Below are 14,155 nucleotides of genomic sequence, written 5' to 3' on the forward strand. Positions count from 1 at the left end.
TGATATAACAACAAATGCTTTTATTTTTGTAACTAACTGACTATAATGAGAATAACTCAGATGTATTTCTGAAATAGCTGATGTTAATTTAAAGTACTTGTGGAAGTAGCTAAAACTGTCTGCACGGTCAGATAACATTTAAGGAACAGATGTGACAAGGACCCGTGCCACTGACCCTCGGGCTATCAGTACCTGTCTCCTGCTGCGAGCACGGAACGGGGCTGTTGTGAGGGAGTCACACACAACCCTCAAAACAACAATCCACAATTACTGCTCCTACTCTAAAAAGGCAGGTCAGGGGTTGAAACAAGCTAAAGAACTCCTGGAACATATAAACGAGTTCAGAGCAATGTTTGAATATGTATTAATGTTATGGATATGTATTTGACCAATGCAATGAAAAAATATAGAAGAGTTGTTACTGATGTGCTTCTGGTTATGGCTACGCACCCAATGCTGTTTTTATCCCCTTTTATCCCTTATTAAACTTTTAAAAATTTTCAAGAGGTAGGCTCATTTCTCACAAAACCCAAGGTGCTCACACCTTGCTTTTTCCCCAAGCCAAGATTTGTCAATCCCAAACTTTGTCCGGATGGAGAAGGAGGATTAGAGGTAAAGGAAGGTACCCCGGGATCCCCAGGAAGGTCAGGAGGAAGCCACTGCCCTTTTCCCCCCTCTCCTCTGCTCTATCTCCCAGCCCAGCATTGCCCCTGGCTGCAGGACAACCCTGCTGCTAATGCCAGATTGGGGGGATCTCCTTCCCCATCCCTCTGGCATGGAGACAAATCCCATCCTCTCTTTCTCCAAACTCCTTCCTCTCTTCATTCTGCCTTTCACCCATCTACATTCCTTTACCTTTTCCATCCTCTCTGGTTCCTTCTTGTACCTTCCCCTCATTCTGCTTTTTCCTTTCCCTTCTCCCTGTCTCTTCCTCTCCTTGTCCTTCCTCCTGCAGGCACTGAGCTGTGGACAGAGACCAGGGAAAACAAATCCCTGCCACAGAACCTCGTGGAAGAGGCCATTTGGAGCAGCTGCTCCACAAAGAAATCCAAAGGGGAGGAAAAGCCCCCAAGATCCCACAGCAGGAGGGGCTGCAAACCCAGCCCAGGGAGCTGTGAGGGGGAAAGACCCTCCCTGTCCCACGAAGGTGGCCGGAGACCCGGCCAGAGCTCAGAGCTAGGGGAGAAGCCTCATGGTGGGGAGAAGCCCCACAAGTGCTTGGGATGTGGGAAGGACTTCAAGTGGAGCTTCAAGCTGAAGAAACCTCAGAACATCCACAGCGGGGATTGGCCCTACGTGTGTGGGGAACGTGAGAAGAGCGTCAGGTGCAGCTCTGCCTAGTTCTGGTGCCTCCAAAGATGGCGGTGCTGGATGCAGAGATCTCCCCACAGTCCCTGGAGAAGCCCATGCCTGAGCAGGGGAATGCCTGAGATGAGGCTGTGACCCTGGGGGACACCTGTGGACAGAGGGGTCCCTGTTGGAGCCGCCTGTCCTGGAAGGTCTGACCCCGTGGCAGAGTGACCCACGCTGCAGCACTGTGAGGGGGCTGCTTCCATGGAATAGACTCAGGTTGGAGAAGTTCCTGGAGACCTCTCTGGTGGGAGAGATCCCAGAGTGCAGCAGGGGAACGACTCCTGTCGCTGAGAAGTGAGAAAAGCCACGGAAGATGAACTGACCATGGCTCCATCCCGGCTGGCAGAGCCTTAGAGCTGCTGTGGGGGCCGTGGGGCTGCCCCGGGGGCTGCACCCCGAGCCGGGGCCCCTTCCCAGTGCTCCCAGTGTGCCGCTCCAGCCTGGAGCAGCCAGCGAGGGCTTCAGCTGGGACGGCAGAGAGGCACTGCTATGGGGTCTTGGCTCATTTCGCTTTGGCTGGCTCTTCCCAAGCTGGGGACAAACTATTTTGGTTGTTTTCTACCAGAATTCTCCCTCTTTCTCGTCCACAGGGTTTGGGGATGTTTTCCCTGTTTGGGGGAAATCAAAGCAATGCACTGATGCTCCTAATTAGAGGTGGGAGAAGTGACGCTACAGGGCTTCCCGCCGAGCCGGAGCCACCCAGCAGCCAGGGCTGGGCAAGGCGGGCCGGGAGCTGCGGAGTACTTTGTTTGTGTTGGGAGCTCAATGGCGGCTCGGGCCGGGCCCGTTCCAGGGCTGTTCCTCATCCCCGCCTTTCCCCTCACGCAGCCCGGGGCGGGCCCTGAGAGCGCGGGGCGGGGCTGTGCCGTGTGCAGAGCCCGCCGCTGGCTGCGATTGGCTGATTCTGCCGTCACTCGTGGCTCTGGCGCGCGCTGATTGGGCAGAGCGGGGACAAGCCCGGCCCCGCTGGCGCCCCCAGGGCGGCCGTGGGGCAGGAGAGCCGCCATTGCCGGAGCGTCTGTGCGGGCCCGGCAGCGGCGGCAGCAGCGGCCGGAGCCCGGTGAGGCGGCGGCGGAGCTCGGAGGCGGCCCCGGCCATCGCAGGTGGGAGCCGCGCTCGGTTCTGCGGGGGCTCGGGGCTCGCTGCGGGCCCGGGAGGGGGCGGCAGGGGGCTGTGGCGGGTGGCTTGTGCCGTGGCCGGCCCGTGTTGGCCCTGGGCTGAGGGCGCTGCGGGAGCGGCTGCCCGCGGTCTCCTTGCCGCTGGGGCCTCGGCAGGAGGCGGTGGCGGAGCAGCGCTGGCTCGTCCCGCTTCGTGTCGGGAGGCCGGAGGTGGCTGCGCTGGGCCCGGGGCCGGGCGGGAAAATTCCCGGCGCCAGAGGTTTGTGTGTGGCCCAAGGAGCCAGAGGAGCGGTGTGCAAGTGACTTTATTGCTGCCCAAAGGGAGAGGCCATGGGGCATTTGCCGTGCGCTCTCTCCAGTTGTTGGAGGACGCGGCCTCGTTTTTGTCCTGATTTTCCCGGCCGCATGTCCCTGTCCCTTTGCCCAACACTGGCCGAGGTGCTTGGAAGGTTCAGCCTTCCCGATCCTCCTGCTGCATGTCCTTTTTGTATAACACCCGATATTCCTGCCTCTGTGAAGTGTTTGTTCTTCTGGAAGTTCAGGAATGTATTGGGACTGGGTCTGAGCAGCAGTCCTTGTCAATTAGTAACATTTTCTGAAAATGATGGTTTCTCCCTTTGTTGCCTTATGTACAAGTCCCTGGCCCTATCTCCAAGCAGATTCACTCATTGCCTCTGTTTTTTCTTCCTGGAATCATTGCAATTCCTCCTGCAGGCAGGAAGCCCCTGGTCCATTGTGCAGGCTTTGGGCCATCAGTGTTAATTTGCATTTCTAAAGCTCCTCTCCTGGCTGCCTGGAGCAAAGCTTCTCTTCCAGGGCAGACATCCCGTGACTCACACGTGGCCCCCCACAGATCTGCTATTTATTTTTTTTTAAACAATATTCTAATAATTGTTTATGTGTTAAAGCACCAACTTTAAAGCTCTTCTAGTTTTCAAAGTGCAGCTTAAAGGGGAACATCAAAAAACTCATACCATCATTTTGTCATGACTAAGAGTCAAGTACAAATATAAAACAAAAATGAGAAAGCAATCAAGTGTTTTCTTTCTCCTAGGACTAAAACTGATTCTCACACCACTGGCCCAAACAGAACCAACAATATAGAAGTAAAATTATTACAAAAAATTACTCTAACGGTGTAATCCTTTCACTGAAACTGGGAAAAGCAAAAACTCTTCAACAGTGTCTTTAGAAAAATAAGACATTACTTGATTCTGGCCAGAATGTGCAACAGGAATAATTTCATGCACACTTAGGCTGGGTGTGCAGAGAAAATCATTCCATGACACATGAGTTTGACTAGATTTTTCTAAATTCATACACTCTGACACCATAGAAATCCCTTGGTTTACTGTTCATTGGTTTGAAGGTGTGGAGTTGTTAGGATTTGGTTTCCTGTTGCAGCCGGATTTCTGTGCCTGTGATGGGAATTAGGTGGGCACTCCTGGATTTCCTGCTCAGCCTTTTCCAGACCAGGTGTCTCCAGCTGTGCCTGGGGCAGTGTCTGGGGCAGGTGTTGGTTGATGTTTTCTGCTGGGTGTTGATGTTTTGTTGTTGGTCGTTATCTTGGTGGGAATCTTTTGGGCTATTCCCAGTCTGTTGAGATGTTAATTTCATCTCTGCTGAGTGGTGGAAAAGAAACATCCCTTAAAAAAACCTTTAAATTTCCTTTCCCCAAGGCGAAGGCAAACCAAGTTCCTTTAGAGAAATAAGATTTGAAGCCATTTTCAAGTTTGTCTATTTTGCCAGCAGCTAATCCCAGGCAGGGCAGAGTGTGAGTGGAATTGAGAGGCAGAGTGGAATTGTCCCGGTGCCTTCCCCAGCAGCTGTGGCGAGGGCAGGCACAGAAAGGCCTGAAGCTGCAAGAGTGAGAGCAAGGATTGTCCCGCAGTGGCTGGAGATGGCAAAGGAGGGTGCCCAGGCCGAGGATTTGAGCAGAGGATCTGTGGGCAGGCGCAGGGGCTTCCCCCGCTGGGGAGCCCTGGCTGCTGCTGCGTTGCCTTCAGTGCAGGCTCAGGGGTGGCCTGTTTAATATTCCCTTCCAGTTCAGATTTCTGAGTCTGGAAGAGCCATGGCTGGGGCATCTGTCATTTTATTTTTTTCATTTTGTTGAGTTTTGTTCTCTTTCTTATGTCCACTCCATAACATTGAGACTATATGGGGGAAAAAAATTCATGTAATGTTCTGGGTGGAAGAGAGAATCCTCAATCCAGCTCCTGCTATTCCCTGTTAATTGTAAGAATTGTACCAGCTACATTTTAGTCCTGGGTAACATTATTTCTTAGTTTCCCTGGACTCTCTCAGGGTCAATACACCACAAGCCTTCAGTCAAAATAGGTCCCAAATGTTTAACCATTTTCTCTACCATTTGCTCTTCCTTTTTTTTCAGATACTCAAAGCTGTTTTTTTGCCTGAAAATGAAGCCATTTCACAGAGGCTTCCTCTACCTCTTCTCCTTGTTTTTCTGACTGGATCAAGTCCTCCACATCCTGCATGAAGCCAGTCCCTGGGGGTGAGGTCAATTCCTTTGATATTTCCTGCAAGGCTTGCCCCAATCAGGCCGGTGCTTCCGTGCATCCCTGCAGAAGGACCGTCCATGTCTTGAGCATTTTCCCTTCTAGCTCTTGTTGCCAGCCCAAGGCAGAATTGTGTTTGCATCCTCTGGAAGTGGGCAGATCCCCAGAAAGCATCTTTTGCATCAAGCTCTGAATGGCAGCAGTGTGAGGGGGGCACCTGGTTGAGGCTGGTGTAAGGATCTGAGAGTGTGGGGTGCCTCGGTTTCATCATCTCATTTCTTCTTCTTGGGTCCTGCAGCATTCTGTGGATTCCATTGGATTTCTTGTTTGGCAGGATAGGAGCATTCTAGGGAGCCATCCCTGGCTCCCCAAGCCGTGCCTTGAGCAGGACTCCCAGACAGGCTGTGAGCCCTTCCTTCTCTCCCTTGGAACAGGGGATTGCTTTTGGACACCTCTTGTCCTGGTTGCTTCAGGGAAATTTGGAGAGGCTCCATATCTAATTTTGCCAATTTCCCTGGGGCTGCCCACACTTGTGGGTTCACTTCAGCCTAGGCTCTGCCAGACATTTGACACAGAGGTACAACAGAACCAGTCTCTGTATCACCTTTTCCAACATTAATTTGCATTCCCCGTTTTGCCATCAAATCCCTTCCCAGTAAATTACAATCACAATTGTGAGCAAATAAAAGTTCCTGCATTTTAAACCCATCCCCCACATTTGTTAATAGTGGCTGAATAAAACACACCCACTCATCTTTCCCACTTTGTGCCTCAATAGCTAAAATATTCCTTAACAATTTTCCCCCCTTTTATTGTAAGATTCCGAGTGGATGGAGAGGCCCCTGTGTCCATCAGGAAAGGTCTCCTCTGGATCCAGAGCCACCCTGTGTTCCCAAGGGCTGCAGTGTGGTGGGTCCCTGGTGGAATGGGAGCTGTGCCACCGCTAAGAATGCGTGTCCATCAAGGGCTGGACTTGCTGGTGCTGAGGGTGCTGCTGTCTGTGCTTGCAGTGTCCTTGTGCCCTGCAGCTGGAAGGCTGATTCCTTGCCAGGGGCTGTTTGGGTGGGCTGTGCCCTGGCCAGGAGGGCAATGCCTGTGCCAGGTGCTTTGGCCGAGGGTGTCCCCTGGGTGCTGGGGCCCCCTTGGGCCCTGGGCTTGATCCCTCAGGGGCTGTAGGAACTGTGCCATGGCCTTTGCCTTCAGCTTGGCCTTTTGCTCATCCCTTGCTGCATTCAGCTGCTGAGCCTTTGTGAGCAAGTGCTGCAGGGGCTTCTTCTGTCGCTGCTGCAGCCCCCCTCAGTGCCTGTGGGTGCTCATCCTGTGGCAGCTGCTGAGCTTTCTGCAAAATCCTTCCTTTCTCCAGGGACCCAGCAGGAAATGCTTAAAAGATCATGTGGATCCTTGCAGGTCTAATCGCCATTTGTGAGCTGTTCCTTCCTCGTGCTGGCTGTGCTGAGGCTCCCCTCCCCAGCCCGTATCCCAGAGCCGGTCCCTGTCCTGCCGCAGTGTCCAAAGGCGGCCCCCCCGGCGGGCAGGGCCGGCAGCTCCACGGGGCCGGGCAGCGGCCGGGGCGTCCCGCAGCCTCCTGGGGGCCGGGGGCCACTGCCGGCCCTGCCCGGGGGGTGCTGGGCTCAGGCAGCGCCCGGCGCTGAGCCCCGGCTGCCCCACAGCCCCGGCCCGGCCCCACAGCTCCCCACAGGCCCCCAGCCCGTGCTCCCGGTGCCGCAGCTCTGCGCCCGCTCCTGCCGCTCCCAGCTCAGAGAAACCCCCTGAAATCCTCACCTCCTTGTTTTCCTGTCCTCCAAAACTGGGATACAAAGGATCTGAGTCAGCTGGCAAATTCTGAGGATAAGACCCTTCTGAAAATCCTTCCAATCCTCAGTATTTTTCTCTTTTTCCTCTTTTATATAATCATTTTTCTTACCCCGTGGATTCCTCCTGCTGCTTCTTGCCTTAAGCACATTCCTGCACACTCCCCTTCAGCCAATCCCTTCCCAGCACACCAACACCATCCATCCCCTGTTGTCTAAATCCCTTCTGGACTTCCCTTCTTGCCCCCCTGGGTGTCCATGTCCTTAATTCCCTCTGGGAGAATGTGCAAACGACCTCCACATGCTCCCAAGGGACCCTTGAGAGATATTTTGGGATCCTCATCCCTTTGGCTGGGACCCCATTGTGGCTTTCCCTTTTGTCCCCTCCCTGGGTGCCCTGCCATGTTCACTCCCCGAAGATGCCACTGTAGTCACTGCTGAGATTTTCAGTGCTCTCTCCCTGCCGACTCTTGAGAGCCGCCCTGCTCCGTCCCTCGTCTGTCTCCTGCTCACTCTCGGGTACCCAATCAATGCCCGGTGCCGCCGCCAGCCGAGGGAGCCGATCCCCCAAACTGGGTGAGGCCCCTTCAGCTGCACTCACTGCCCGCCGGCCCGGACGGTGGAAGGAATTGCAGAGGAGCCCCAAGGTGTGTGGAAAAATTGACATCCCCAGAGGTTTCTGTCCACAAGGAAGGCAGAGGAGTCCTGTAACAGTAATTTCATTCATAAAAATAGGGCGAGGCCATGGGACATTTCCCATGGGGTCTCTCCAATTATTGGAGGACACAGCCTCCTTTTCATCCTAATTTTCTTGGTCACATCTCCCTCTCCCTTTCCCCATTGGCTGAAGTCCTGGAGAGGCACAGACTTCCCAATGCACCTCCCACATACCCCCTTAATATGTACCTCACTTTTGTATAGCTAACGATATTGATGGCTGTGTTAAGTCTTTGTTGTTCTTCTAGAAGTTGATGAATTTAGCAGGACCTCGGCTGAGCAGCAGTCTGTGTCATCAATTCATAACATTTTGTGCAGCTGATGGCTCCTCCTGTCACTTCCTTATGTCCACGTCCCTGGCCCTATGTGCAGTGAGGTTGAGGGGATCAGTTTGTAAAGAGGCTTTGTTGTTGTTCCTTTGCTGGGGTTGCCCCGTTTTGGGGCCATCCCCCCTGGAGCAGGGTGTCCCCCATTGGTGCAGGCGCAGGGCTCAGGCAGGGCTGAGCCAATCAGAGCGCGCGGCGCTGATGACTCATCAGTGTCCAGGCAGAGCCGCAGCTGCCAGCGTTCCCCAGCTGGAGCCCAGCTGCGCCCCTCCCCCCCGGGCCTTGGCGCCCCCCTGGAGGGGAATTTGGGGAGGTGGGAGGGGGGAGCGCCAAGGCCGGGCCCCCCCGCGCTGTGGTGGCGGGAGCGGCTGCAGTGGGGAGCGAGTGCGGGCGGAAGCGGCCGAGAGCCCAGCGCTGCCCCAGGCCGAGCTGGCCCAGCTGCATCCGTGCCCCTGCGGTGGGATGCTGTGGGACTGGGGGGGAAGAGGGAGACGGCAGTGGGTGCTGGGCCTGGGGGCAGGAGGAGAAGGGAAGGAGAAGCAGGTTTGAAGAACAAAACGGTTGAAGGATTCACGTGGGAGGAGCAGGTGCAGGAGGAGGAGAAATAGTAGGAGGAAGCAGAGTGGGAGGAAGAGTAGGGCCACAGGAGGAGGTGGGAGAGAAGGAAGAGGAAGCAGGACAACGTTCCATTCTCCCTGTATGTGCAGTTCCAGGAGTGTTGCCCTGGAGGTGACTGGGGAGGGGATCCACGATTTTGATGGGGCTGAATCTTGGTGTTTCTGAACTTTTTTGGGCTAAATATTGGTGCTTTGTTTTTTTGCAGGGGCTGAATCTTTGTATTCTGGAGGGGGTTTTTCCTGAATTTGGTGTTTGGGTAGTTTTTCATCATTGTTTTCTTGTTTGGGCTGAATCTTGGTGCTTTGCTTTGTTACAGACACAAGATGCCCAATGACTTTCTGAGATGAACTTGGGCATGGAGGAACCCCCTGCCCAAGGCGCTCTCCTCTCCTTTTCCTCCTAACCAGGAATTTTCATTCCCAAACTGTGTCCAGATGGAAGAGGAGGAGAAAAAGCCCCAGAGATCCTGCATGAGGAGGGGCTGGAAACCCAGTCCAGGGAGCTGCGAGGAGGAAAGATCCCCCCAGTGCCAGGAACACGGCCAGAGATCCAGCCGGAGCTCAGAGCTGGGGGAGAAGCCCCACAAGTGCTTGGAATGTGGGAAGGGCTTCAGAAAGAGATCCCACCTGATCGAGCACCAGGTGATCCACACTGGTGAAAAGCCCTATGGGTGTGGGGAATGTGGGAAGAGCTTCAGCCAGAGCTCCAGCCTGAGGAATCACCAGAAGATCCACATGAGAGAACAACCCTATGAGTGTGGGAAATGTGGGCAGAGCTTCAGAAATATCTCTGACCTGATGAGACACCAGGTGATCCACACAGGGGAACGGCCCTACACCTGCTTGGAATGTGGGAAGAGCTTTGGGTGGAGCTCCCGTCTGAGGGAGCACCAGCGCATCCACACTGGGGAGAGGCCCTATGAGTGTCCCCAGTGTGGGAAGAGGTTTCGGACCAGCTCCAATGTCCTCAAACATGAGCGGATTCACACAGAGGAGAGGCCCTTCCGCTGCCCCGACTGCGGGAAGGGCTTCAAACACAACTCCAACCTCATCAGGCACCGGCGCATCCACAGTGGGGAGAGGCCCTACGAGTGTCCCCAGTGTGGGAAGAGCTTCTCACGGAGCTCTCACTTGACCCGACACCAACGGAGGCCCCAGTAAGGGAAGTCCTGTGAGTGCCCCGAGTGCGGGAAGAGCTTCGTGCGCTGCTCCAGCTCCATCCCCCATGGGAGGATGGGCGTTGGATGATCCCCAGTGACCCCCGTTGGGCAGAGCCCTGGTGATCCGTGGTCCTGGTGATCCATGTTGGGAAGACACCTGGCTGGGAGGCTCCACATCTTCCTGGCTCCCTGTGGACACCTGGATGAAATCAGGGGAATGGAAATTCAACAGGATACAGAATGACAATGGGAATTGTTGACTTTCAATCCTTGGAACCTTTTGCCTCAGGAGCTGTGTGGGCAGAGAAAAGGGGGTGACACCGGGCTCGGGGGCCCAGAGGGGAGCACAAACGCTCTGGGTGAGGGAGACACGACCCCAGAACCCTCCCTCACCTTCCTGCGCAGGCAGAAGCCAAGCCCCAGTGCCAAGAAGACGAAGCCCAACACTGAGACTCCAATCCCCATCAGCATCTTGCGTTGGGCAGCGTTTGATGGCATCCCTGGGGCATCTGCAGAGGTCAGGACCCCCAAAACCTCTCACAGACACCCCAAGCCTCCTCCAAGGACCCTCCCAGTCTCCCCCAGCCTACCCAGGACCCTCTGAAACCTCCTTTGGAGTCACTAATTTTAAACAATTAGTAATTTTAGAAAAATTAGGGGTCTTGGCTAGAGATAGGCCTTGTTGGAACTAGTTAGAGTTAATGATGAAGTGAGAAGCAGGATTTGAGATAATGAATCTCGGACTTAGATAAAAAATTACTTTTCATTGTATATTTGTTCAGCTGTGCTTATAATGAGAAAAGAGAAACTGATAAACGGGTTCAGGAAGATCACAGACCTTACATCTGGAAACCCATTTAAAAGTCACAAGGGAGGAAACTGGAGTTGGACCAAATGTCATTTGTAATGTCCACCATTGTAAAGGTAGAAAGGTGAGAGTGAGGAAGAGCGGTTTTCCTTCATCTCCTGATGAACCCTCCACACCAAAATGACCTCCTCCTCAAATTGGGGAGCCAACCATGCAGGCGTAATGACATTAAAATCATTACCATGAATTCTAATCCGAAGTGGCACATGGGAGGTGCTAGCATTATGCATATGCATTAGTATTAATAAGTATTAGTATTTTGGATATTTAAGACTTTTGTAAATAAATAGACACTGGAATCTTTTGTCAGCTTGCAGTGCGTATTAAGGGGTGACTCCTGCACTTGCCCAGTGCTGTGATTAAACATCCACTTTGTAACTTTAAACTGTTGGAGAGGTTTTTTGTCCATTAACAGATTGATGTTGATACTCGATCAATATTGCTATTTTGGTAAATCACTGCCAGTCTCTTCCCAGCCTCCCCAGGACCCAGCAGAGCCCCTCCTGTTCCTCTCAGGATCCCACAGCCCCCTCCCAATTTCTCCCCACTGCCCCTGGACCCCCAAACCCTCTCCCAGTCCCTTCCCAGCCCCACCAGGACTCATCAAGACTCCTCCCAGTCTCTTTCCAGCACAACCAACCTCATCCCAATCCCTGCTTTCCAATCCTCAGTCTCCTTCCAGCTCGTCCAGGCTCACTCAGATCTCTCCCAGTGACACCCAGCACCCCCAAACTCCCTCCCAGGGTCCAGCAAGACCCCCAGAACCCCATCCCACCCTCCCCAACATCCTTCAAACCCCTTCCCAGCCATCCTAAGCACATCAATCCCTTCCCCAGTTTAAACCAGTCTATCTCAAACTCCCTCCCAGTTCCTCCCAGCACCCCCCAATCCCCCTCTGGGCCCCCCCAGTGCCTCCCCCGCTGCCCCCGGCGCTGTGGGGGCCGGGCCGTGCCCCAGTGCCGGCTCAGGGGGTGCTCCAGGCTGCCGTGCTCCACCTGGCAGCTGGAGCTGAGCCCGCATTGCCGGGGGAGTTTCCAGCAGCACCAGGAGCTGCTGGCTCCAGTCCCCGCTGGGGAGCACGGCAGTGGCCAGCACGTGGCCCGAGAGCTGCTGCTGGCCCTGGGAGCAGCTCAGCTGGATGTGGGCAGGGGAGAAATCCATCAGGGAGCAGAGCAGGCGGCCGGGGCCGGGCTGGGAGCTGGAGGGCACCAGCGAGATGGACACGCTGGGGGCACTGGGAGTGAGTGGGGACAGAGTGGGACCAGCTGGAGGGGAACTGGGAGAGATGAAAGACGAGTGGCATTGGGAGGGACTGGGAATGGACTGGCAGGGACTGGGGTGGCACTGTGAGAGATGAGAGTGGATACCGGAAACTGGAAGAGAGCGTGGAGGTCTGGAAGTGAAGCGGGAATGAACTCGGAATAGACTGAGAATGGGCTAAAAAGGAGTGGGAGGGACTGTGCTGGCACTGGGAGGGACTGTGTTGGCACTGGGAGGGACTGTGGTGGCACCGGGCGGGACTGTGGTGGCACTGGGCGGGACTGTGGTGGCACCGGGCGGGACTGTGGTGGCACTGGGAGGGACTGTGGTGGCACTGGGAGGGACTGGGAATGAAGTGCGCGGCACTGGGCGGCCGAGTCCAGCGCGGGGCTCTCGGCTCTGTGGATCTGCCCGGCAACTGATGAGTCATCAGAGAGACGCGCTCTGATTGGCTGAGGGGCGGGAGATCCATGGAGGGGCGAGATGGACAGGCGGGGTCACTGGGAGAGGCTGGGATGGACTGGGAGAGGCTGGGATGGACTGGGAGAGCCACGGGAGCCATTGGGAGGGACAAGGGGCCCCGGGGATGGGCACAAGGAAGGCTGAGGGCTCTGGGGTGATTCCCAGGGAGGTTTGGAGGGACAAGGCCGGGCCCCTCTCTGTGCCCCGCGAGCAGCGGCCCGGACAGAAAAGTTCAGGAGCGGGAGGAGGTGTTTCTCAAGATTGATTTTAATCCTCATTCTCCTGGTCTGATTTGCTCAGTCCTAAATTCAGTCCATTTCCCCAAGTCGGGCTGTTGTGCCCCTGATGGTGATCCCTGAGTGACCTCTCCCTGCCCTTGTCCCGACCCACGAGGACTTGGATTTGTTTCAGTTCAGTGGAATTCATGGTGATTTGGGGGGAGCTGGAGCATAGCAGCTGGAAAGCACAGTGGGCGTGTGTCCTGGGTTGATTATGATGTTAAATTGTATCCCCATTCGTCCACCTAACCCAGACACAGGTTTTGTATTCTTAAAATTCCATCTGAGAGTAAAAGTGAGTGGAAAAGAAGCACCAAGTCTGTTATCAGACTGCACTTGCTCCCCCCGCATCGGGAGTTTTGACTACAGCACAGACAGACAACAAGACACAGATCGCCTTGGCTTTCCAGCTAGCCGGAGCAGAGAGGTCTTCCTGGACTGTTTTCTTTCCCTTTTTCTGAAACGAATCGAAGCTGCTCTGGACTGGGGACTCGGGGGAGCACCGGGAGCACCCCTGGACTACCGGGAGCCCGGCCTGGGCAGCGGCATTTTCCAGCGCCAGAGGGACTGATAACAGAGCCAACACCCCCAGGAAAGAGACCCTCTGAAGTTCCTCATCTCTGCTGAAGGGCGAGAGGTTTTGTAATTTGATATCGTTCATTTTTGTGCTGGGTAGTGCTGTGCCTGGGAAATAAACAGGTTTTTTCCACTCCTCTCAGAGAAATCTCTTCCCGAACTGGATGGGGGGTGGGAGAAAGGGGCCACGTGGGTTTGCTTCCCGGGGGGAGCCCACTGGAGGTTTTCTCCCAAATTTGCCCTAAACCAGGAGAATCACCCAAATTACACAAGCACATCACAAAATTCCAGAAACATCCCTCAAAATTCCAGAAAAATCCCAAAAAATGGCAGAAAACACCCACAAAATTTCCTAAGTCTTCTCAAAACCCTACCAAATTACAGAAGCATCCCACATAATCTCCACAAATTTCCGCACAATCTAAGAAAAAGGCCCTCAAAATTCCTCGTCTCCTCAGAATCCCAGAAAATTCCAGAAAATTACCACAACATTCCAAAAAAATCCCACAAAATTCCCAAAATCTTCTCATAAGCTTACCACATTCCAGAAATATCCCACAAAAATCTCCACAAATTTCCATGCAATCTAAGAAAAATCCCACACAATTCATCAAGGCTGCTTAAAATCACACACAATTCCAGAAAATTACCACAACATTCCAAAAAAATCCCACAAAATTCCATAAAACTTCAGAAAACCCTACCAAATTCTTGAAATATCCCCACAAAATCTCCACTAATTTCCTCACAATCTAAGAAAAATGTACTCAAAATCCTTCAAGTCTCTCCAAAATCACCGAAATTACAAGAAATCATCACAAAATTCCAGAAACATCCCGCCACATTCCAGAAAAATCCCAAAAAATGCCTGAAAACACCCACAAAATTCCCTAAATCTTCTCAAAACCCTACCAAATTCCAGAAATATCCCAAATAATCTTCACAAATTTCCACAAAGCCTGAGAAAAATCCCACACAATTCTTCAGGGCTCCTCAATATCCTACAAAATTCCACAAAAACCCCACAACATTCCAAAAAATCCTAACAATTCTAGAAACAACCCACAAAATCTCTCAGGTCTCCTCAAAATCC

At 53.7% G+C, this 14,155-nt stretch overlaps 2 protein-coding genes across 2 annotated transcripts in view; one reads left to right on the forward strand and one right to left on the reverse strand.

Annotated features, from left to right (window-relative positions):
- The window catches only part of LOC147646666 (uncharacterized), a 713,664-nt gene that overhangs the window by 239,358 nt on the left and 460,151 nt on the right, over window positions 1–14,155 (reverse strand). The gene's annotated exons all lie outside the window — the stretch shown is intronic.
- LOC147646671 (uncharacterized) lies at window positions 8,891–9,619 on the forward strand. The gene is made up of 2 exons (XM_086873143.1): window positions 8,891–9,193; window positions 9,278–9,619. The coding sequence occupies exons 1-2, from the start codon at window positions 8,894–8,896 to the stop codon at window positions 9,617–9,619; spliced, it is 642 nt and encodes a 213-aa protein (XP_086729269.1). The 5' UTR covers window positions 8,891–8,893.

This window comes from Cyanistes caeruleus, unplaced genomic scaffold (assembly GCF_971803275.1).
Source record: "Cyanistes caeruleus unplaced genomic scaffold, bCyaCae1.hap1.1 HAP1_SCAFFOLD_87, whole genome shotgun sequence".
Taxonomy (NCBI): domain Eukaryota; kingdom Metazoa; phylum Chordata; class Aves; order Passeriformes; family Paridae; genus Cyanistes; species Cyanistes caeruleus.